Consider the following 21,683-nt stretch of genomic DNA (forward strand, 5'->3'; position numbering starts at 1 on the left):
TGGTGACTTTTACTTAATCTCCTACTTTCAGCCTCTCCATGCACTATCCCCCTGGCCCGCCCCCCAGGTTCTTCTATGAATGGTGACCCTTAGGTCACCTGTGGATGGAGGTTGGGGGTAGATGGGTTGTCTGTCTCGGGAGAGGACCTGGGGTCCTGTTGCTTTTTATACAGACTTCTAGTCCTATGTTGAGCCCTATACTTCCAAGTCCTGAACTTGTTAGGTGTTTGGTAGAATGTATATGTGGCTTCTCTCTTCTGGGTGGTAAGGCTTTAACTTTCTCCCTTCTGCTAGGTTAGTTACCACGCCTCCTTCTGGTTTTTATTTTTACAAACTCTGTTAAAATCTCATGGCTCTGTAGTCTGTTCTCTTTGTCTTTATGGATTAATACCATTTATATTCCTTTAATGTCTTTTTGGTGGGGTTTGGAGGTAGAGAAAATAAATACAAGTGGTCATTCTACCGTATTTAACTAGAAGTCTAGATTTGAATTCAAATAGTGTGTAGTAGATAAAATTTTTTGAGTATTCTGTAATTTATTGTTTCCCACTCTCTAATGATTTTTGATTAATACGATTGATTCTACTGCATTACCAACCTCATAGGGTGTTGTGAGGATTAGAAGAGTCAATGCATATGAAGTGTTCAGAACAGTGCCTGCCTGGCACACAGTATGTGTTAAGTCAGTGTTAGCTATTGTTAATATTGTTGGTACCATTATTATTTTTACAACTATCATGCTTAATTCAGTAATCCATTTAGATTTGGATTAAGATGTTTTCATTATAGGAAGAATTATTGACATATGGGAAAATCTAGTGTTTGATAATATTGACCCTATATTTAACTAGACTTTACATGAAATGTTCAGGTATTAAAGGTTATCTTTCTAAGACACATTAAAGCCTTAAAAGTCCAATCTGTAATTATTACTGTGTAAGTTTTTTAAGTTTATAATAACAATTTTGATGTGTTTTTAAGCTTTATTGGTATTGCATTTGATCATCATCTAAATATGAGGCATAGAAAATAAACTTATGGAGATAATTGTTTCTTATGCCTTATCTACAGCCAGTAGATGTAATACTCTTTGAATACATAGGGTATAGAAATAGAGAAATGGCGGACTCCAATCCCTGGATTTATGACCTTGTGAATCGTTGTAAGTTTTCAGAAAATGTTGTGAATTTATATATCAGAATGTCTGCATTTGCTCAATTTTAAGTATCTCCTTTGTATCTACATTGACTGTATGCTATTACTGAATTCTAATTCTTAGAGGTGAAGTGGGATTAGGTGCTCACACTCCTGTTTTTATGGATAGTGAGCTGTATACTTTGGAGAAGGGTTTTCTTTTTTTGAAGGATTTTTATTTATAAGGAGATTTGAATTCTCTCTCACTAAAATAGGGTCCCATGGTTGTGACAAATGGCTGTAAATATTAATACCACTAGAGATGAGGAATTTTTCTACAAAAGGAATGGCCAGTTTCTTAGTGTGAATAAACCTCTTTGCAAATTATCAGGTTAACTCTGGTAGTACAGATGAAACAGGGAGACATGGCCAGGGTGAAGACTGTGCCTGCTCTTAGCTTGACGGGGGCATTTCCCCCTTCCCTAGATGTGAATGTAATTGTGCCCCCTGACTATTTGCTTTGATATTTCCTCTCGAAAGCTTTGATGTCTACAGCTTTGGAGCCCTTATGCTGCCTTTTCTCCAAATGCAGTAACTAATCTAGTATATATATATATATTTTTAAGATTTTATTTATTTATTTGACAGAGATAGAGACAGCCGGCAAGAGAGGGAACACAAGCAGGGGAAATGGGAGAGGAAGAAACAGGCTCATAGCAGAGGAGCCTGATGTGGGGCTCGATCCCATAACGCCGGGATCACGCCCTGAGCCGAAGGCAGACGCTTAACCGCTGTGCCACCCAGGCTCCCCTAGTATATTTTTATAGGATAGAATTTTTCCTTTCTGTCCCAGAATGTGCTTTCCCCAAAAAAGTCTTTTGTTGGTCTCTCTGATAATAAAACATTTGTAATACTTAACTACGGGCCGGTTGCTTACCTCTTATACCCTTTTAACAAAGAGAGTAAAGTACAGCATACAAAAACACCAAAAATATGCAGAACCAGGATTAACTCATACATGACTGATCAGCATGATGAACATTTTATTACTAGATCCTGACATTCTAAGTGTTTATATTATCTGTTTATTTTATTTAGTATTTTTAGTTCATATGCTTCTGGACTAGTGTTATTTGCTGAATAAATAACCCACAAAAGCCAGAATTTATAGATAGCAGGGTGGATTAGATTTTTATTAATTGTGATGGACAAAACAAATGAATTAATGTACAAGGATATTAACAAATTAAGCAATTCCTTTGACATCTGTGAAGGACTAGTTTTGTATGGGTGATGTATTCAGAATATCAGTGATGATTAAAATGTAGGACTACAATGAAGTCTTAGTTTTAGTCTGTCACAGTGAGAGGAGGATGCTGTTGATATTCTTTGTGCTTTTGAAAATTTGTTACAAAGACTGTTTTACCTGCTTAACTCTCAATAGAAAGTATATTACCAGATTTGGTAGTACAGGGACGGTTAGGAACAAAGGAGAGAGAATAGTGTCACGAAGGGAGCCACAGCCACCATGAGCTATACCCATACACTCTTTTCTTTCCCAGCCTCTCTTGGCATTAGCAGGCAGCGGTGTCATTTTGGGTGAGATTAGCAGTTTGGGAATAAAGACTAACGAGTTATGTGCAATGAAGGGGAGGCGTTCTAGGGAAACCTGTCAGCCCCACTCCGTGCCATCGTGTTCTCCCAGGACTCTGGACTTAATTTCTGAGAGAGCTGGGTTATTTTCCACCCTTCCTCTTATTTTTTTTTTAAGATTTTTTTAAGCAGTACCTGAATATATTCTCTTTATTAAATTATCATTTAGACAATACAAAGAAAGTGAAATTTCACCTTGACACCCCCATTTCTCCTGAGATAACCACTCTTTTTTTTGGTGTGTACCCTTAGAGACCTTTCCCGATGCACTAACTTTTCTTTTATGTAGGCGTATGTAGTTGTTCACATGAGCTCTTCAGTAGCAAGGTGGCATGTCTCTGTGATACAGCTGGTAATAAAGAAGGAGGTAACTCTATGTATCTTCACAAGTATTTTTGGTGTGTGATGGTAGAATAATTCTGGCCTCTGCCATTGTTGACCTGACCAGCATTTTAGCTCTTTTATTTTCTTTTTAATCCCCCTGTGCAAGGAGCTAAAAATTGACTGCTTTTTTCTAGATAGTTAGAATGAGGCCATTTTCTTTTGAAAGGCAGTCATAGAATTTCTAGTGCATTTCTTTAATTGCGTGTGCACAAACATGTGTGCATGTATGTCTGGGCGTATGGTTTCTTGGGTGTGGACAATGGAACCTGGAATTGTTTTGTTTTGAGATATGGCTTTACATTGAGTTTCACAATTGTTTTTACAAGTTGAGCTACAAAGAATAAAACCAGTTTGCTGGAGAAATTACCATGACTCAGTCAAAACAGAGTTGTGTTTTTTGTTTGTTTGGCAGCAATCAAAAGTATGGCCCAGAGACAGTAAGTGTGAAGCATCCAGATTTCTGTCTTGGAATGTATACATGTCCATGTGGTTAATTGACAAATTTACATGGTAAATGAACATACAATAAATATCTTTTAAGTCTTATCACCCGACTGTACTTGAATTAAATAGGAGATTTCTATACTGCACCCTTTTCTGTGGTATTTGTGGTTGCTAGGAGTTGCTAGGTTCCAAGTGTGTCAGCATGCCTTCAGCGGTAGCATGCCCAGAAGATTGTGTGGAGTCCCTTGTTATGATGCCTCATGCTGGGTGAGGCCTTACAGTATATGCAACTGGTATTTGGCTTACTCTTGTTTGTTTGTTTTCTTGTTTTGCAATGGTTGGCTGGAGAGAAGTGTGCGGCAGTAAATAACCTGTGGTTTATAGCATTGTGACCATGGGTGGCAGACTGTCTTTTTTTCCTTCGTTCCCACTCTGACCAGTTAGCTGTAGCTTCCAGGGGTTCTGAGTTTGAGGCTGGGATCAGCAGAGAGAAACCCACCTACTTGATTAATGATGTCTGCCATGGGCTTGGTGGGAGGGCGTGGGGAATGGTGGCAGGGTATTCTGTCATCCAGAAGACAGGGCAATGATTGTGGCTCGACTTTGCATAACTTTGCTGGATTACATTTTTTAAGCTCTCAAAATAAGCAAAGTTGAACAACTCATCATTGATCCTTGTTTTCAGTTTACACCATCACACGAGGAGGAATTTAACCATATGTATATATTTTAAATGGGAACAAAACTAGCCCATCACCTATTAGGCCAAGTGTGTACGTGTGCCTAAGTAACACATGCCGTTCACTTACTAGCAGTGCCTTTGTGAATGTGAAGACCTTTGCAACCTTGACGTGGTGCTCAGTCAGGAAAAAGACCCAAAACAGTGCCATACTTTTAAAAAACTTGAAAAAGTCTGAGGTTAGCAAGTGAAATTCAGTAGCCTACCAGTGCTTTATGTAAGTCACCTTTTGTGTTTCAGTCGCCCTTGGTCATCACTTGAGAGAAGAGTTTTAGTTCATCTGCAGTTTTGTGTAAGTAGCAACCCTCTTTAGAGTTGTCCCTTCTCCTTGCTGTTTTTTGTTTTGTTTTGTTTTTTTAAATAGAAGCCATGGTTTTTGGCGGTGGGCGAGGAGAGGGGGCATTTGTAGATTGAAACTTCTTTCTTTCTTTTGTGAATCAGGCCACATTGGCCACACGGTGTCCTTGAATATGGCTTGAGTCATGAAGCCTAGCAAAATGTACCAGTGACCTACCGTTTTTTGGCCTCAGAACGGTGTATTTCGAGGACACGTGGCTTCCTTTACCATAATGTTTGTCACTTTCCAACTCCTGTAGGTGTTTTTTCTTTCTTTTGCTAGAGTATGAAGGGAGTAAGTGAGTGGATATAGTTTTAGATGAGGTTTTTAATAGTTCAGATTCATTACTAGCTTGATCTAGAGAAAATAAGACTATATGATCTTTTTTTTGCCCTCTGGTTTTCAAATTCTGTATTTTATCTCAGCCTTTCCTTTTGCCTGCTCTGAAGAAATCATGGTTGTATGTTATGTTATAAAAATCATGGTTGAATGTTAATAAGTTTCTAAGAGCTTTACAATATTATCTAGCCAAAGAGAAAGTCATAGGAACTTTTCCCATTCTGCTTTTCCTTTTTAAATATTCTTATTCACTTTATCTTTTTCTCCATTTTTTAATGTCTCAAACAAGATAGAAGTATTTTTTTAGTTGAGATATAATTGACATATAACATTATATTAGTTTCAGATGTTTAAGATAATGATTCAATATTTGTAACTTTTTCTCCATGTTTGATTAAGAGTACAGAGTCCCCCAGAAGAGCCTCCTCAGTATCTCCGTATTTGGTGGACTGTTTTGGAAAACAAAAGAATCACTTGAGAAAGGTGGTGAATTCAAGAGGGTGCTTAAATTTAGGATAGCTTATATATTTATTCAACTTAAAAAATTTGTTCAGTCAATATCCATCGACTACGAAGTGCTATTTTGTTAGCATTCCATCTTTGCTTTGTAATTTTTTAAAAAAATATTTTATTTATTAGAGAGAGAGAGCACAATCGGGGAGAGGCAGGTAGAGGGAGAAGCAAGGAACCTGATGCAGGACTCGATCCCAGGACACTGGGATCATGACCTGAGCAAGGCAGACACTTAACCAACTGAGCCACTCAGGTGTCCCTTTGATTTGTAATTCTTGAGTGCCCTTAAAACTCAGTGCTTTATTTTTAATAGTTTAGATAAATTGTCTTAAATATAATTGGCTGTCCTAAATTTTCACTTTTTTTAAGTTAATTAAATAGTATTTATTATTCAGATTTGCACACCAACTGTTATTTTACCTCAATGCAAATAAGCAAGCATTGGAAAATATTATGGTTGTTTTAAAATAGCTTTTTCTTCATGTGTATAAATGTTATTAAAAACATAAGCACATGATTTTTTTTTTTGGCCTTTGAAATGTTTTTATTTTGGGTTAGTCATAACTAGTGCACATAATGGTTCTTGCAGCAAGAGATTGTGGGTATTTAATGAACAGTTTGTAACTTTAGAAGTTAAATCAATCGGAAATATTGAAATTGATAGAAAAACTAGTCTCTGAATAAAACTTAATAACCTAATAGCAAATATGGCTTTAGATTGATATAACTAAGCACTTTAATCTTGAAACATTCTTAGAATAGGATTTTTGTTCTCAGGGGAAAAATAAACTTCATTTTAAAGTATATGTATACTTACTTTGTGAGTATTCTCTTTTCTCTTCGAAATGCCAAAAGGTGTACTCTCTATTTTTGTTATGAAAGTTCTGCTTGTTTAAAGTATTGTAGCAATTTTATTAATCAATAAAACTGAGCCATGTCCAGTGTGGGGGAAGCTTTAATAAATTTGCTCCGTCACTAAGAAAAACCTAAGAACAGCATGTATTGAAAGTTTAGGGAGGGTAATCCTTTGCTTTTAAAATAATGTGACAACTGGTTTGCTGCACACTTAAATGTAAAATCTGATTGGCTAAATTAAAGTTAGTGCTGTGACATGAGAAAAGATAGTAGTGGAAGTAATAGTTAACATTTAAATGAAAACATTTAATGGGTCACCTGATTTGGCCAGATCAGGGGTTCTCCCCCTCAGCTGTACATTNCTTTAAAAAAAAAAAAAAAAGTTTAGGGAGGGTAATCCTTTGCTTTTAAAATAATGTGACAACTGGTTTGCTGCACACTTAAATGTAAAATCTGATTGGCTAAATTAAAGTTAGTGCTGTGACATGAGAAAAGATAGTAGTGGAAGTAATAGTTAACATTTAAATGAAAACATTTAATGGGTCACCTGATTTGGCCAGATCAGGGGTTCTCCCCCTCAGCTGTACATTAGAAACCCCCAGGAGCATTTAAACTTGCTGAGACTTGCTGAGACCAATTGCAGCAGGATCCCTAGGCGTGGGACCCAGTTACTGATATTTTTTAAAGCTCCCCTGAGGTCCAAGGAGTAGCGAAGGCTGAGAACCACTGAGTTAGGTGGAAGCTCCCTCTCCTGATAGTTACATTTAAGAGATATATTAGAGAGCATTAGAGTTTGGGGCCATCATCTAACAGCCAGAGAGCCAACCATTTTTCTAGGTCCTTAGTAGTGTGGCCTGAAGATCAGCAGCATCGGCTTCACTTGGGAGCTTACTGGAAATGTCGAATGTCGGGCCCCTACCTCAGATCTGCTGACCTCAGGTTCAGCTGTAAAAAGGTGAGAGATGCACTGTTGCAGGTGGTATTAGGGTAAATGTAGCTCTTGATACATCCTGCCTTCTGCTGCTTTCTCTGGCTTTTTGTCCTAAGGAAGTCGTGATCTTTCCATACAGGGTTGGAAAATGAAATAGTACTGTGTGCTTACGTCAGCAGGTTACAAGCCAGAGATGATTTTTCTAATCTGGAGCACATGTGAAGGAAATGGGGCCCACTGTCACATCACCACTGAGCTCCACGCTCCCCAAGGTAGGGAAAGAAAAAGGCCTTTAAAGAACGGTCACGGGCTGCAGGCTACGCTCTCTGTCCCTGCACACAGCTTTCTTATGTGTTAAGGAAAAATAAGTTGTAGTCCTTGCAGGGATATAACCTTATGCACATCTTTACTTTGATAATTCTTTGGAAAGAGAAAGAAATTTCCCTTTAAGTAAGAAATTTACTCATCCCAGTGGAAATGAAGAAAACCAAATCCTCCAAGTGCTCTGGAATAATGTCTGTCTAGCGCCCAGCTCTCAAAACCTCCCTGGAATAATGTCTGTCTAGCGCCCAGCTCTCAAAACTCCCTGGAATAATGTCTGTTTAGCGCCCAGCTCTCAAAACCTCCCTTACCATGGCTTGGGTCCCCTACCTTAAACATTCCAGGAACTCTCCATTGGCTTCCCTCCATCTAAGGCATCCACAGAGACCAGGCAGATTGCCTCCTTCCTTGAAGGTGGGAAAGGTTCTTTTCTGTTACTTCTTTAGAGCCCATAACATGGTGTCCAGAGAGCTGTTGGCTCTCTCACCCGCTGTCTGTTCACATGACATCTTGTTGGATCAAATAAGCACCCTATTTCCCGGCTATACTGCAGATGCCAGTGAAGAGGAATTTTCTACACTGGCACTGAGGAGCCTTTTTATGGGGAGTGACCTCAGGGCATCTTGCTGTCTACACTGTCCTGGAACCATAATGACCCTGAAAGGTGGAACAGAACCCTCTTCTCCCTCTCTCTCCTGCCTCTCTCCTGCCCTATCTCTCCTGCCCTTTCACTCCCCTGCAGGTTTGAATTTTGCTGTTGTGAAGGGGTGGCAAGACCATGCTGGGAAGTGGAGAGCTGGCCTCTCATTCCAGTTCTGCTACTATGTGGCTTTGGACATGTTATTCAAAAACCCTAGATGTCAGTGTTCTCCCCTTGTAGCTTTCTTTCTGGTGGATCTCTCCACTTGGGGCTCCATTTTCTTCTCCTTAGTGGTCCTTCCTTTTATTAGATAGGGGATCTCAGCCTTCCATCTGGTCTTGGCCTGATGGACCTGGTGGTGTCCCTTCTCTGCATCTTCTTCAGGTTGTTCTAGGCAGGGACATAAGATTAGAGGAGGACGTGGGCACAGTTCTCAGCAGATCGGGGTGGGGGGAGTGCCCGTGTGCCTCACCTGACCACAGTGCTCTAGACAAAACTGGCAGCTGATTTCAAAGAGCTGATTAACAAAGAGCCGATTTCATTCGTGCAGTTACAACTGCAGGGAAGACTTCTCTCGTGTTCCTCTCTAAGGCTGAGACTGGGGTCAGATAGGATTTCCTCAACAACCCTAGAAACTTCCCCTACAGCTCAGGAGATGTGTACCTGTTCCATCCTTAGCAAGGAGCACTTGTCCTCAAGGCTCTGCTGGTTTAGGAGCACCTGGTTTGGGGGGCCCTCCAAGAAGTACTCATCCACACCAGGCTCATCCACAGCCCCCCTCTGGCTGCAGAAGGAAAGGAATCCTGAGCACTAGAGCCCTGGATGGGTTTCCAAAATGGGGCTCACCACTGCCTCTTTCTGTGGGAGCTATGTGTGGGTATTTCTCAGATGCCTTGGCATCTATCTGCCCTCTGAAACATGCAGGGCATTATTTCTTAAGCTTTTTGAATCACTGACATCTTTAAAAATGAAATGAAAACTAGGAGTCATAATCCCCGAAAAATATACATAGGCATAATCTCAGTATGTTCACAGACCCCTAAAGATTCATTGATAAGCATGAATTTCAGGTTTGAAGTCCTGACTTTCAGTACATGCTGTCTTTTCCACAGGATTCCTGACAGACCAGAAAGCACTGCATGCTCTCTGCCCTTGCTTGCTTCCTACCTCTTCTTAAAATGGGGTAGGAGTGAATGGGGGTCATCCCCACAAGCCACGTTCCCACACTGCCACTCTTCTACCTCCCCACTGGCAGCTCCGTGGCAGCGGTCATTGTCACTGAGAAGGCTGTGGGCAGTGAGGTGTCCTGTCATCGCCACAGGGTCTTTCTTTCGCCCACCTCTTGTGTACCCACAGAGGCTACCATCCTGACTTTCTCATTCTATTCCTAAGACCCCAGACAACCTTAAGAAAGACCTTTCCAGGTATGGTTATAAAGCCCCAGAGGTATAATTACAGGGCCATTATGGGCTAGAAATTTGGTGGTAGATAAATGTCTTCCTGTGAATGGTTCCCCAGGAGGAAACAGGCTCTTTGATGTAGAATGGCAAATAGACATCATAGCTATCACAGACTAGCTAAAGATTTTGTAAGATTTAATACTTTGCTTAAATTTCCTTCATGTTTCTCTTAGGGAAAAGCCCAAACTCTGTAATGTGGTTTATGAGGCCTATTGCAATGCTACCCTGCCTCTTGCCCCCAGCCCTCCTCCAGAGGAGGACGAGCCTTACTGTTTTTTCTACCTTTTGGAAAGCAGGGTGCTCTCCCTTGCCCCCAGGCCTCTGCAAGTGCAAAGGTCCTCTGCCTAGAAAGCCCCACCCTGCTTCTCAACTCCTCCCTACTTCCGGGGGAAGCTTTGACAAGGAACTCCCTTGCCCCAGCAGCGTGCTTTCAAACACTCTGAATTTTTTTTTTCTTTCTTAACCATAGCACGAATTTCATTTCTTAGGTGATACCCAGTTCCTCTTGTGAAGACATAGTCCTGTTTACACCTTCCATGTTTCCACCTGCCGTAGCCTGGCTCAGCCTGCATGCAGCATGATGAAAAGTGTTTTTTTTCCACCATCTATTAGCTTAGCTCTGTATCACCTCTTGGAGAATCACAACACGTTTAGCTCATCAAAGACTCTCAGAAGTCCTGCCTCAAGAAATACGATAGCCCAAGTCCTAAGTTTATTTGGTTGAGGAACACTTTTTTCACAGCACCTACCAACATCCTGAGGAAAAGAGTTTGGGAAATACTGATACAGAGATACCAAAATGCATAAAGTTAAGCTGTAAGCTTTCACTTTTTATAACCTTAGCCTAAAAATGGATGGGCCAAACTATTTTTAAAAATTCTTCTTTTTATCTAGCAGACACTGTTTTCTCCTATTACAGGGAAATGGACTTTCTCTGAATTTTTCAAAGGTATATTTGGGGCAGAGTAAACAAATACAAATTTCTCTTTTTGGAGTACAAGCATAAATCATTATTCTTGAATCAGTCTCCATAGAGGCTGTCAATTGAATTTGTTACTTTACCAGCTGTTTGCGATTTACGTCCCTCCCCCCCCCACCTCTACCTGCGTCTTCTATATAATCAGCTACTGTTGAACGCAGGTAACTCGTTCATGTGGCTGCCCCACGCTGCCTGCCTAGGCCACAGGCTTCTGCTAAGGTATAAATAGAGGTCAGACCTTGCCTCTGGCGTGGCTGCCCCTGGCTGGATAGGCTGGTGCACTCGCCCTCTCTCCCAGGCCCAGCCTGGCTTTCAAGGCCTGGGAGCTGCAGGTACAGAAGTGTGAAATGCTTTTGGCTTTAGAGTTCTCATGAGCATGGACTGTATCTCAGCCATGGATGGGACATGTGAGAATATTGGCACGTTGGAGCTGAGCGTCCTCCCCAGGAATCACCCAGCAAGTTCTGCCTCTCATTTTAAGGTAAGAATAGGCATTTAAAATGGTTACATGATGTTGCAGATGCTGTTGGTGCCGCCCAGGCCCCCAGGGTAAGCGTACCCGACCAGGTTTCTTGAGTGGTGGCTCTTTAGCTGCCCTGGTCTGCAGAGACTGCTCTGGCCAACAGGTGTCCCTCTTTGGGAGGTTATTTCCCTCCCCTCCCTCGGCCCCTCAAACTCACAGCCTGTGGCCACTGGCTGTCCTTGTCTCTTCACTACATTCCTTCAGGGATGGGGTCTACGTTATCTTGCTCATCTGTGTTGTTTCCAAGGGTGTCTAACACAAAATATTGTGAATTGCAGATGTTCGGTATTTTTGATGGATTTAGTTGAATTGGTCCCCATAAAAATATTTTTCTTGATAATTAAAAAGATTTAAGCTGTTATTTTGGGGGATTTTTGTTAAGTTTTGAGAATAAATTTATCCATGAGAATCAAATCTGTGCTTTAAAAATTGTTGACTATAGTTAACACAATAATTCAAAGATTTGCTTTAGAGAACCTATTGACATGGGCCATTTTGAATTCGATTTACTCTATCTTATCTGTGGTCATTTCTGTGATTCGTGAAGTCATAATTCCCAATCCCAGAATTTCACACACACAAAAAAACAACCAACCACACATTTTGAGGTGCAGATAGCTTGCTTTATTTTGTTGTTACTATTTCTCAAGGAGGTCCAACAGTTGTAACTAACAATTGAATTTATACCTGCATGAAAGGAACTACATCAAATTGACATTTTGGGCAGTTAGTGATGGTGTAGTTGTTTATAATTTAACGACAGCCTTATTTTGTTGTTGTTGTTTTGTTTTGCTGTGGCTCATTGCTTAGTTGCCCCAGTTTCTCAGGTTTAAATTTAAATTTAGAGCTACCACACGAAGGCGTTGGCTGCACCCCAGAACCTCCAAGAGTTGACACTGCTCTGGCATAGGAATACTTGAATAGCTTGGTGAAATGGAGGGATGGCCAGGCGATGTTACTTTTCCAAGCTATCCCCGCACTCTCTATGGTCAGAAACAGTGTAGAGGAGCGAACAGAGTGTTGGCCGTTACACTCTGCTCTGGTAGTATTTAAGTCATGATAATTTAGAGTGTGACATCATCAGAGAAAATGTAAGACGTTAAAGTGTTGCTTACAGGAGGGTAAATGCAAACATCACCAATGCCTTACATTTCTGATTCAATAGGTATTGGTGCACATGTCCGGTTACGTGCACGGCATCATCTTTTAGGTGGATAGGACTTCTTCAGTGGGGAATTTCTCAACCCATTGAGGCATACTTAGACATCAACATTATGTTGAGGCACAAAGATTGATTAAGTGTTGAGCAGGGTATTCGTTCCGTAAGAAACTTTCTCCTACCAACAGTTAGTTTCAAAAGTTACATTGTAAAATGTCATAAAATAAATGGTACAAAACTTTATAACCGTTAATCCGGCTATGTACAGTATGTACATGTCACTAGAAAATGTATAATATTCTTAGGTCAACAATTATGAAAGATTGAAATGTCTAATTTTGAACTTTGACTCATTTAGGTTGATACAAAACTACTTTTTCTTTTGAATATTTACAGATCAGAAAGATTAGTCCATGTGAATCATTTGTGAAAGGTTAAGAATGAGTATGAATATGAGGAGCATAGGCCCTCTTACATGGATCGAATATTTATATTCACAGTGGCAGAGTCAGATCCAAATTCATTCCCTAAGCTCAGGGTATAAAGTCCACCATCTTGTTTCTGTACATCCATGATGATGAGAGTTGTCAGGTCATCTGTGTTTTCAATGTGGAATCGCCCATGTTGTTCTTGGTTTTGAATTTTTCTTCCTCCACGGGACCATATTATCTCTGGGGTAGGCTCACCCGTAAAAGCACAGGCTACTGTTAAAACTTTGCCCACATCAATGCTGATGTCAGAGGGAAGCGCTTCAATTTTAGGTGGAATTCCTTTATGGAACAACAACAAAAATGTTTTAGGATCATTGAAAACATGATTTGCTTTCTACTAAATTGTATGAACTAAAGACTATACCGTGCTACTAGGCTTATCTACCTCTACCAGTAATTTTTATTGCTCACCTCTTACGCCTGGTTTAAGCATTCTACTAGTTGAGCTTTCCAGTTGTGTCATACTAGATTTTCCCATAAAATTGCTGGAACTCATTTCTACAAAGGACTCTTGCATGGAGGACATGCTTTGGGCAGACATGCTTGCAAATTTCATTTCAGTCATGCTGCTAGCACTGCTGCTGCTGAAACTGCTGAAGGATGCCTCCTGCTTGGAGGCAGACATTTGGACTGACTGAGACGAGAAGCTTCCTTGCAAGCTTGTGTCACCACTTGTCCTCAATACTACCTCTCTGGGAGGTTCTTCAACTAGGGCTGTGGAGCATAGCAGATACACAGTGAACATCAATGACATCTGGTTAATTGGTGACATCTGACATTGACTTGCAGAAATGGAAAACTTACACACACACAAACACACACACACACACATAACCCAAACAGTGTGCTGTGAAAGCATAAGCGAATACATACATTTGTCAAGAGCTAGCTCAATGTCTCCAAGAAACGAATCTTTAGATTTCTATAATTACAACATTACATGCAGGTGCTAGAATAACTAGGAGAAAAATGATTAGTCATATAGAAAATCACAGAGATATTGTGCATTCTGAAAATAAAGCTAATAGGGCACTTGGTGGCTTGACTTTGAAAGTTAATTTATCCACATATCTATTTAGCTGCAAAGAAAATTTGACCATAAGGATGAATGCACACGGGAGGCCTGTGCGTCTTACACATGGGATTTAATGAGGCTCCTCATCAGAGTTGGCTCTGCGCAGAAGACAAAGGGGGAAAAATAGATAAAGGCCTTAAGCAAGTGAGAAAAATGGGAAAGGTATACTTACGAAGGACCGTTAAGGAAGCAGTAGCTGAACACTGGCCACGGAAATTTTTGGCCTTAACTGTGTACTTTCCACTGTCGCTTACTGATGCATTTCGGATTTCAAGAGAATATACATTTCTGGAGCGACTTACACTGATATTTGAAGAAACAGAAATCTAAAATGTAAGGGGGGTAAACAAGAAGTGTTTCTTTGAGCTCTTCAGGAATAGATGTGGCATTTTAAATTTTCTTTTGATCTATTCATAATTAAACTTACCGGCAAGTTGTTTTTAAACCATTCGATTTCCGGGGATGGCTCACCACTGATTTCACAAGAAAAGAAAACATTTTGTCCCTCGTTAATATTTTGAGATCTGGGCTGGGAGATGAAGGCTGGAGCATCTGAGAGTGCTTTGCTCAGCATCAGATCATACTGACATTTGATGATCCCTTGGCTGGTTTTGCCTATGCAAGTGAGGATCCCTTCATCTTTGTGACTGGCCTGCTTGATGGTTAGGGTCTGATCGCTGCCCGAGACACCGTATCTGTACTCCTCAGAGTTAGCGAGCTCTACGCCATTCAGTACCCATTTCACATCCGTGGCACCAGCAATGTTGGCTTTTAAGGTCACTTTCTGACCATCAGTTATGCTCCTCTGAGTAGAAAATGCTTTAATCTCCGCATGCGTTCTGATTTCTTCTGATGCCTGTGATGTTTTAGTGATTTCCTCATGGACAATGGATTTTTCCAGAGAGGTTGCTTCTGATTTCTTGACTTTTTCAGAAATCCGAACCTTCGAGGCTTCCTCCTTGAGGGCTAACTGTTCTTGAGATTTCACCTCTGATTTTTTCATTTCTTCAGAAATTAGAGCTTTCTGGGAAATTTCCTCTTGGACAACCGCCTTCTCTTGAGATTTACCCTCTGCTAGTTTCATTTCTTCAGAAATTAGGGCTTTTTGGGAAATTTCCTCTTGGACAGCCGCCTTCTTTTGTGACGTAATTTCAGAGGTCTTTTGTGTAGATAATTTCTGTGCCTCAGTATCTTTTACGGCTGAAAAAGAAGCCTCTGTAAGGCAAACTTAATTAGAAAGAGGCCCCACCCTTTACTCTTTTTTAGACTCTCCAAGTGCATAAGTAAGACACAAAGAAAGGAATGTTGCCTCTTGTAGGCAGTATAGGTAATATTTTATTCTCAGTCCTAGTCTTGGAAAGTTGTCATGCATGACTTTGAGATCAGTATAATGATTCTTTAAACTAAATTGAAGATGATTCTTATGACTTGAAAAAAAAGTCTTGAAAAGAATAGTCAAATGATAGGTGTGGATTTAGGAAATTTTGATTAAAAATTGAATTATTATGCTTTCTTTAAAGATGTGTATTTCTACCTTTGTGTTCAAACAGTATTCTGGAATTTGTAAAACGGTTTAATACTTTGTGTGTGTGTGTCCGTGTGTCCGTGGTGTATGTGTTTAAGGGAGAATGTTTAGAAAACTTTCGTTAATATCATTTTCTAAAAAACTATTGGGAAGAACAAAAGCCAACCTACCTTTTATAGTTAATTTGCAGCTAGAGGACACAGATCCAGCTGAGTTTGTTACTGTGCAGGTATAAAGCCCACTGTCAGAAGTATCAGTCTTATGAACTTCTAAGAAGTAAGCTCCTTTGTCTTCAGAGAGTTTGTACTTACTTCCTTGTGTAACAGCCTATAGAATGCAAGTGATTTGAGTTTTAAAAAGTAAGTTAAGTTTAAACATTTTTTGGGAGACGGAGAGGAAGGAAGGGGTTAGACTTTTAGGAGATAAAAATTGAGAGACATTTAAGAACTGGTTACCTTTCCGTCCTTTGTCCAGATGACAGTCGGCCGGGGTTCTCCAGTGGCTTTCACCGCAAACTTAGCGACGCTGTCTGAAGAAACAGTTGCATCCTGCAGCCCAGTAACGATTATTGGTTTTGAGGAAATTGGCTCTGGAGCTTTTGGTTCAGTCTTCTTGGTTTCTGTTGACTCCACGGTTTTCTGAGCTGCCTTCTTAGTTTCTGATATCCTTGACACCTGCTCATGGATACTCTTAAAGGCTTGTCCCATAAAGTGGAAGTTCGTTTTAGAAGTTCCACCTTCGCTAGATATCTCACAAATGTATTCTCCACTATCAGATTCCGTGAGGTTATGGATTTTGAGCTCACAGGTACCATCTGCTGAAAAATGAAACTGGAAATGCCCATTTTCCTTCAGTTTCTTGCCATCTTTATACCAGGTGACCTCTTTTGCGCTTAATACGCTACTTTCGACTGCGCAGGTCAGCTTTACAATATCTTTAGATGCTTCTGCTTTCAGGGACTGAGTTATCTTGGGTGGGACAGACACTGGTAGCTGCTGAACTTTCTCTGTTGGTGTGGGTTTTGTCTCTGTGGGTGATACGGCTTTTGGGTGAGTAGTGACTGGTTCCGGGGACTTCACTCGTTTTGGAGACTTAACGGCTTCTGGAGATTTCACTCGAGGCTCTGGGGATTTGACGCTTGGTGGTGACGTCACAGCCTTTTCAGTAACCCTGGCCTTCTGAACAGTCAGAGTGAACTGAGCTTCTTGCCTGCCTTCACTGTTTTCTACCACCACGCTGTAGTTGCCCTCATCGGAAGCCTGCACCGAAGAGATCTCAAAGGTTGATTTGTACTTTGTGGTGGTCACTTGGTGGCGGGCAGAAGAGCTTATCACTTGGCCTCCACGCAGCCAGGTTACAGTGGGTACCGGCTCACCGTCTGTGTCGCAAGAAAACCTCGCGGACTCGCCTTCGTACACAGTTATGGACCTTGGCTTCGTCAGAATTCTTGCTCCCACCAAAGTCGTCTTGATCTTTCTGTGTGTGGATTTTTCTTCCAGTGACTTCTGTTCTACGGCGGCACTTCTCATTTCTGCAGATGCGTGGTGTTCATAGGCCGAGAGACTTTCCCTTGTCTCTGTCATCTGTGACTTCATTTCCCTGACGGAAGAAGAAGCTTCCATCTCAGACGTTTTCTTAAACGATGAAACCGCATATTCCTCTGTTCTTGTCAGCTCAGGGAAAACTGACGGAGGCACTTGTTCGTCTCTGCGCCGGGAAGTGTAGGTAGTGTAATCCCCGCCCGTGACATCCAAGGTCGCGTAGTCCGAGGCCTCACCTTTGTAGTTGGTGCACACGGCACGGTATGTTCCGCTGTCCTCAGCTTGGCAGTCCAGAATTTCTAGGGTCAATACCCCGCTCATGTTGGTGTAACGAATCTTACTGCTTTCCTGGAGTTCGACGCCATTGTGGTACCATTTAACCTCAGCTGTTGGCTTAGACTGAACATTTAAGATAAAACGCGTATTTTGGCCACATGGTACCCTGTGGGAGCGCATTCTCAGTGTGATTCGAGGGGCATGGTCCAGCGTAAAAGGCTGCTGACTCAAAACTTCATACATCCTTTCTGATGTCTTCTGAGTCTTTAAAGCAGCTTTCATGGACTCATACCTGGAAAAGATATCAAATCTTGCAGACCTCTCAAATCTTGAGAGTGATCTCTCACTAGACACGGGGCTGGGGGAACGTGGGCGAGTTCTCTCTGGAGTAGGGGACCTTCTTTCTGTGTCATCTTCATATTCCTCCTCTGGCGGCCGACGTGGCCGGATTAGCTCGGACACAGGCCTCATTAACTCGATATAGGTTGGAGACAGGGAACGTCGCCGCCGCAGTAGCCTGGACACTGAGGAGGAGGACTCGGACTCCCTTTGAGCATGTTTTGAGGAGGCCTCCCTTTGAGCGTGTTTTGAGATTTCATATTCTTCCTCAATTTCTGTTATTTCTGTCACTTCTCTCTGTCGCCCTGATTTCTTTCTGGACTTTTCCTCCTTTGACATGTGGTCAAGCTCGCTTCTGTATCCTGAGAGTCGCTGGGTGGTAGTAACTGGGCGAAGCAACTCTTCCTCCTCTTTCTCAGCCATGACCCTCTGCCGCTGTTTCGGCTGCCTGTAGGAGGCCCGGGCGTGCCGTTCCCGCAGTTCTGCATAGCTCGTGCTGGTCTCAGCCCTGGTGGGGATGTGATAGGTTGAATATCTGAAGTCTTTTCTTGTTTCCTCCACCTTGACGTGAGCTTGTGGTGAAGAGTAACGCAGACTAGAAAGCTCAAAACGTGGAGGGCTTCGGCTTGGCGGTGAAGCTGAGAAACCCAGCTCAAGCTCTTCTTCAAGACGCAGCCTCTCTTCCTCTGTTCTTTTCATTGCCAAGTAGTCGTCAATGGGAAGGAGTAATTCTTCGTCTGACATGTCGCCAAGAGAACGTCTTCTAGGTCTGTAATAAAAGTCATAATCAGGAGAAGGTGTGCGGCGGCGGGCTGGTCTCACCATTTCAAGATCATCTTGGGAGAGTTTGGGAATACGCCATTTAGGTCTGTATTGATCTGTAATGCGTGGAAGAGGCATCACATAGAACTGTTCCCATCTTGAAAGGCGAATGCGCTTGGGTCTTTTCTGTACAACTCTGTCAATTTTCCCAGGCATTTCAAATTGATCACGTATCTTTTTGTACCATTTCATGTCGGACATAGGCACAAATTGCTTAATGCGTTGGTCTTCTTCTATGGTAGTCTGTTTGTACTTGCGTGGTTCCGGTACTTCATAAGGCATTCGGAGTTTTCTCTCTTCCTTCTTTTCTTCTGTCTCAAGTCGGAATTCCCCTTTTACGGTCTTGGTGCTTACAGCCGGTTTGTAGAGAATGGCAGCTTCTCTCAGAGCCTCTTGGGCTACCTGTGTCAGTGGCACCGTTTCAGTTCCAGAAAGAATTTCAGCCATTCTTAGTGTCTTGTCAATTTGCTTTTGGACGTGTCGTTCACGCTCCTCCTTAGTCTTAAATTCTTGCTTGACGTACCTTAAGCGTTCCACTTGGAGGTGAGCCTGGCAGCTGGTGGATCCAGCTGTGTTCGTGGCTGTGACCCTATAATAACCTGTGTCTTCAGGCAAAGTGTCCCTGATGTGCAAGGCATAATAATCCAGGCCTTCGTGGATAATTTCAATGTTAGGCCCAAGGGACAGTGGCTGGCCATCTTTCTCCCATTTTAATTTTGGTGGGGGGATGCCAGACACTCTGATCTCAAAGCAGACGCTTTGGCCTTCTTGGCATTCTGCGTTTGCCAGCAGCCGTTTGAACATGGGTCTTAAGGTTGTATCTGTTGGCGGTGGGTGTGGGGTTACTGTCAGTTTCGCCTTGCAGCTGTCCTCACCATATTTGTTCCTTGCCACAACCGTATATTCAGCATCATCATCTATAGTTACACTGCTGATTGTTAACTGGTAAAGACCCTTGTCAGATTCGAATGTGTACTTCGCATCATCATCACCTGGTTTGATTTTCTGACCTGATTTATACCATGTTACACGAGGCTCTGGGTGGACAGTTATAGTTACTCCAAATCGGACATTTTCACCCACATAAGCTGTCTTGTTATAGAGAGGCAAGGTAAATTCTGGTGGCCTTTCCAGGAGTCTCATTGTGTCAGTTCTGCGCTTAATTTTCTTCATGGTTCTACGGCAATAATAGTCGTAAGTTTCTCTCACACCTTTAACAAATAGTTCTGCATAAGAACTATCTTCACCGTAGTCATTGACTACTTTGCATCTGTAGGTGCCGTCATCAAATTTGGTAATGTCTTTGATATACATGGTGGCTACTCCATCTTCATAGGTGATTTCATATTTCTCACTGTTCTCCAGCTGTCTGACTCCAAAGTACCAGGTCACTTGGGTAGACTGATCATAATTTTCAATTTTGCATACATATTTGGCATATCCTCCTTCTTCACCAACTGCATGCATTATCTGTCCAGAAACTGGGCCAATTTCAATGGATGCTACTTTAACTTTAGCAACACTCACTCCCTTCTGAGATCGAATTGCACCACCACAAGAGATTCGGGCTGCTGACACAACCATGTTGAGGTCTTTCTTGACCAGAGTGTGGTAGTAACGCCGGTGTTTTAATGTTCTGATAACTTTAGTACTGACTCTTTCTATCTTCTGCTTCAGCCATGGATGCCGGAGTGCCTCGGATGCTGTCATGCGAGATTTTCTCTCTTTCACTAACAGCCGGTCAACAAAATCCATTGCCTCAAGGCTAATCTCTTTGAATGCTTCTTCATCGAAAGTATATTCAGCATTCATGATGTTCTCAATCATCTGTTGGTTAGTTTCAGCCATGAATGGATTGGTACCGCTTAACAGCACATACACCAATGTTCCAAGTGACCACATGTCTGTGGAGGTACTGACAACGTCATGCTGGTGGACTTCAGGTGCATAGTATTCGGGAGCAGTGAACAGAAGCCTGAAGTTGTCCCCTGGCTTCAGCTGACGGGCTTGACCAAATTCTATGATTTTAATGGTGGAGCTCCTTCTTGTTTGGTAAATGATATTTTCTGGTCTAATGTCGAAGTGTCCGATATTATGACTATGTAAGAACTCAAGTGCTTCGCAGACCTGACGAACATAACTTACAATTTCTCTTTCATTAAGTTCAAAAGCACTTGTGTTAATGCGTTCAAATATGTCAAGTCCTGATATGAACTCAAAGATCATAACTAATTCTTCCATGCTCTCAAATGATTCATGGAGGTATAAGATGTTTCTGTGCCTGGCAATGTTTAGAATGGAAATCTCCTTCTTTACCAACACCTGATCAGTCCCCTTAACTTTAACAAATTTGGCCATGTAAGTCTTCTTTGAGGATGTTTCAACACAACGGTGGACAATTCCGAACTGACCACGCCCAAGATCTTCAGCAATCATATATTTCTCATACAGTTCCTTAGTTGAAGAGTGAGATGCTTTAGTCATGGAAACTTCCCTTGTTTCGTCTACCTCTTCATCATAATTCATGGCTCTGGTCTTGTCTTCTTTGGTTATGGTTGGTTCTGAAGGCTCAGAAGGCTTGCTCAGGCCAAATTTATTTTCAGCTATTACACGGAACTGGTAGCTTGTTTTTCCAAATAAGTTGACCACAGTATAACGTGTTTCTCGGGCCTGTCCTACACGGAGCCATCTTTCTGCAGTAGTTGCACATTTTTCAACAATGTAGTTGGTGATTTTGCTGCCACCATCAGAAGCTGGCTCAGTCCATGTTAAGTTGACAGAATCTCGTGAGACGTCACTAACTTTGACTCCTCTGGGTGGGTCGGGAACATCTGCCACATCCAGTTCGACGGTCTTCTGATCAATTCCAAATCTGTTTTTAGCACAGACCACATAGAAACCAGCATCTTTTCTCTCTACTCCATTGGGGAAAACAAGTGATGTGAAAGATCTTGTGACAATAACTTGGTAGTGGCCGTTATTGTCGATGAGATCTTGTCCTTTCTGCCAGGTGATCACAGGATCTGGTTTGCCACTGAAAGGGATCTTAATGCTGACCACCTCACCTCGGAGAGCATGAACTGCTCCCATGCCTTCAAGAGTTTTAGGTAAGTGTATCTTAGCTGGAACTGTAGCAGAATAAAAGAAGAAAGAATGTAATTTAGCAACACCCAACACTATTTAAATGCAGCAACTTCCCCCCC

The 21,683-nt window shown here is 41.8% G+C and overlaps 1 protein-coding gene across 1 annotated transcript in view; it reads right to left on the reverse strand.

The window, feature by feature from the left end:
- Positions 1 to 11,853: 11,853 nt before the first annotated feature.
- TTN (titin) overlaps positions 11,854 to 21,683 on the reverse strand; it is a 271,544-nt gene continuing 261,714 nt past the window's right edge. Inside the window, 6 exon segments of the mRNA XM_034654809.1 lie at positions 11,854 to 13,181; positions 13,314 to 13,616; positions 14,150 to 14,303; positions 14,405 to 15,177; positions 15,673 to 15,829; positions 15,958 to 21,608. Of these exon segments, the coding sequence (XP_034510700.1) occupies positions 12,883 to 13,181; positions 13,314 to 13,616; positions 14,150 to 14,303; positions 14,405 to 15,177; positions 15,673 to 15,829; positions 15,958 to 21,608 (7,337 nt within the window). The 3' untranslated portion in view covers positions 11,854 to 12,882.

The sequence above is a fragment of the Ailuropoda melanoleuca genome, chromosome 2, assembly GCF_002007445.2.
Source record: "Ailuropoda melanoleuca isolate Jingjing chromosome 2, ASM200744v2, whole genome shotgun sequence".
In the NCBI taxonomy this organism is placed as follows: Eukaryota; Metazoa; Chordata; class Mammalia; order Carnivora; family Ursidae; genus Ailuropoda; species Ailuropoda melanoleuca.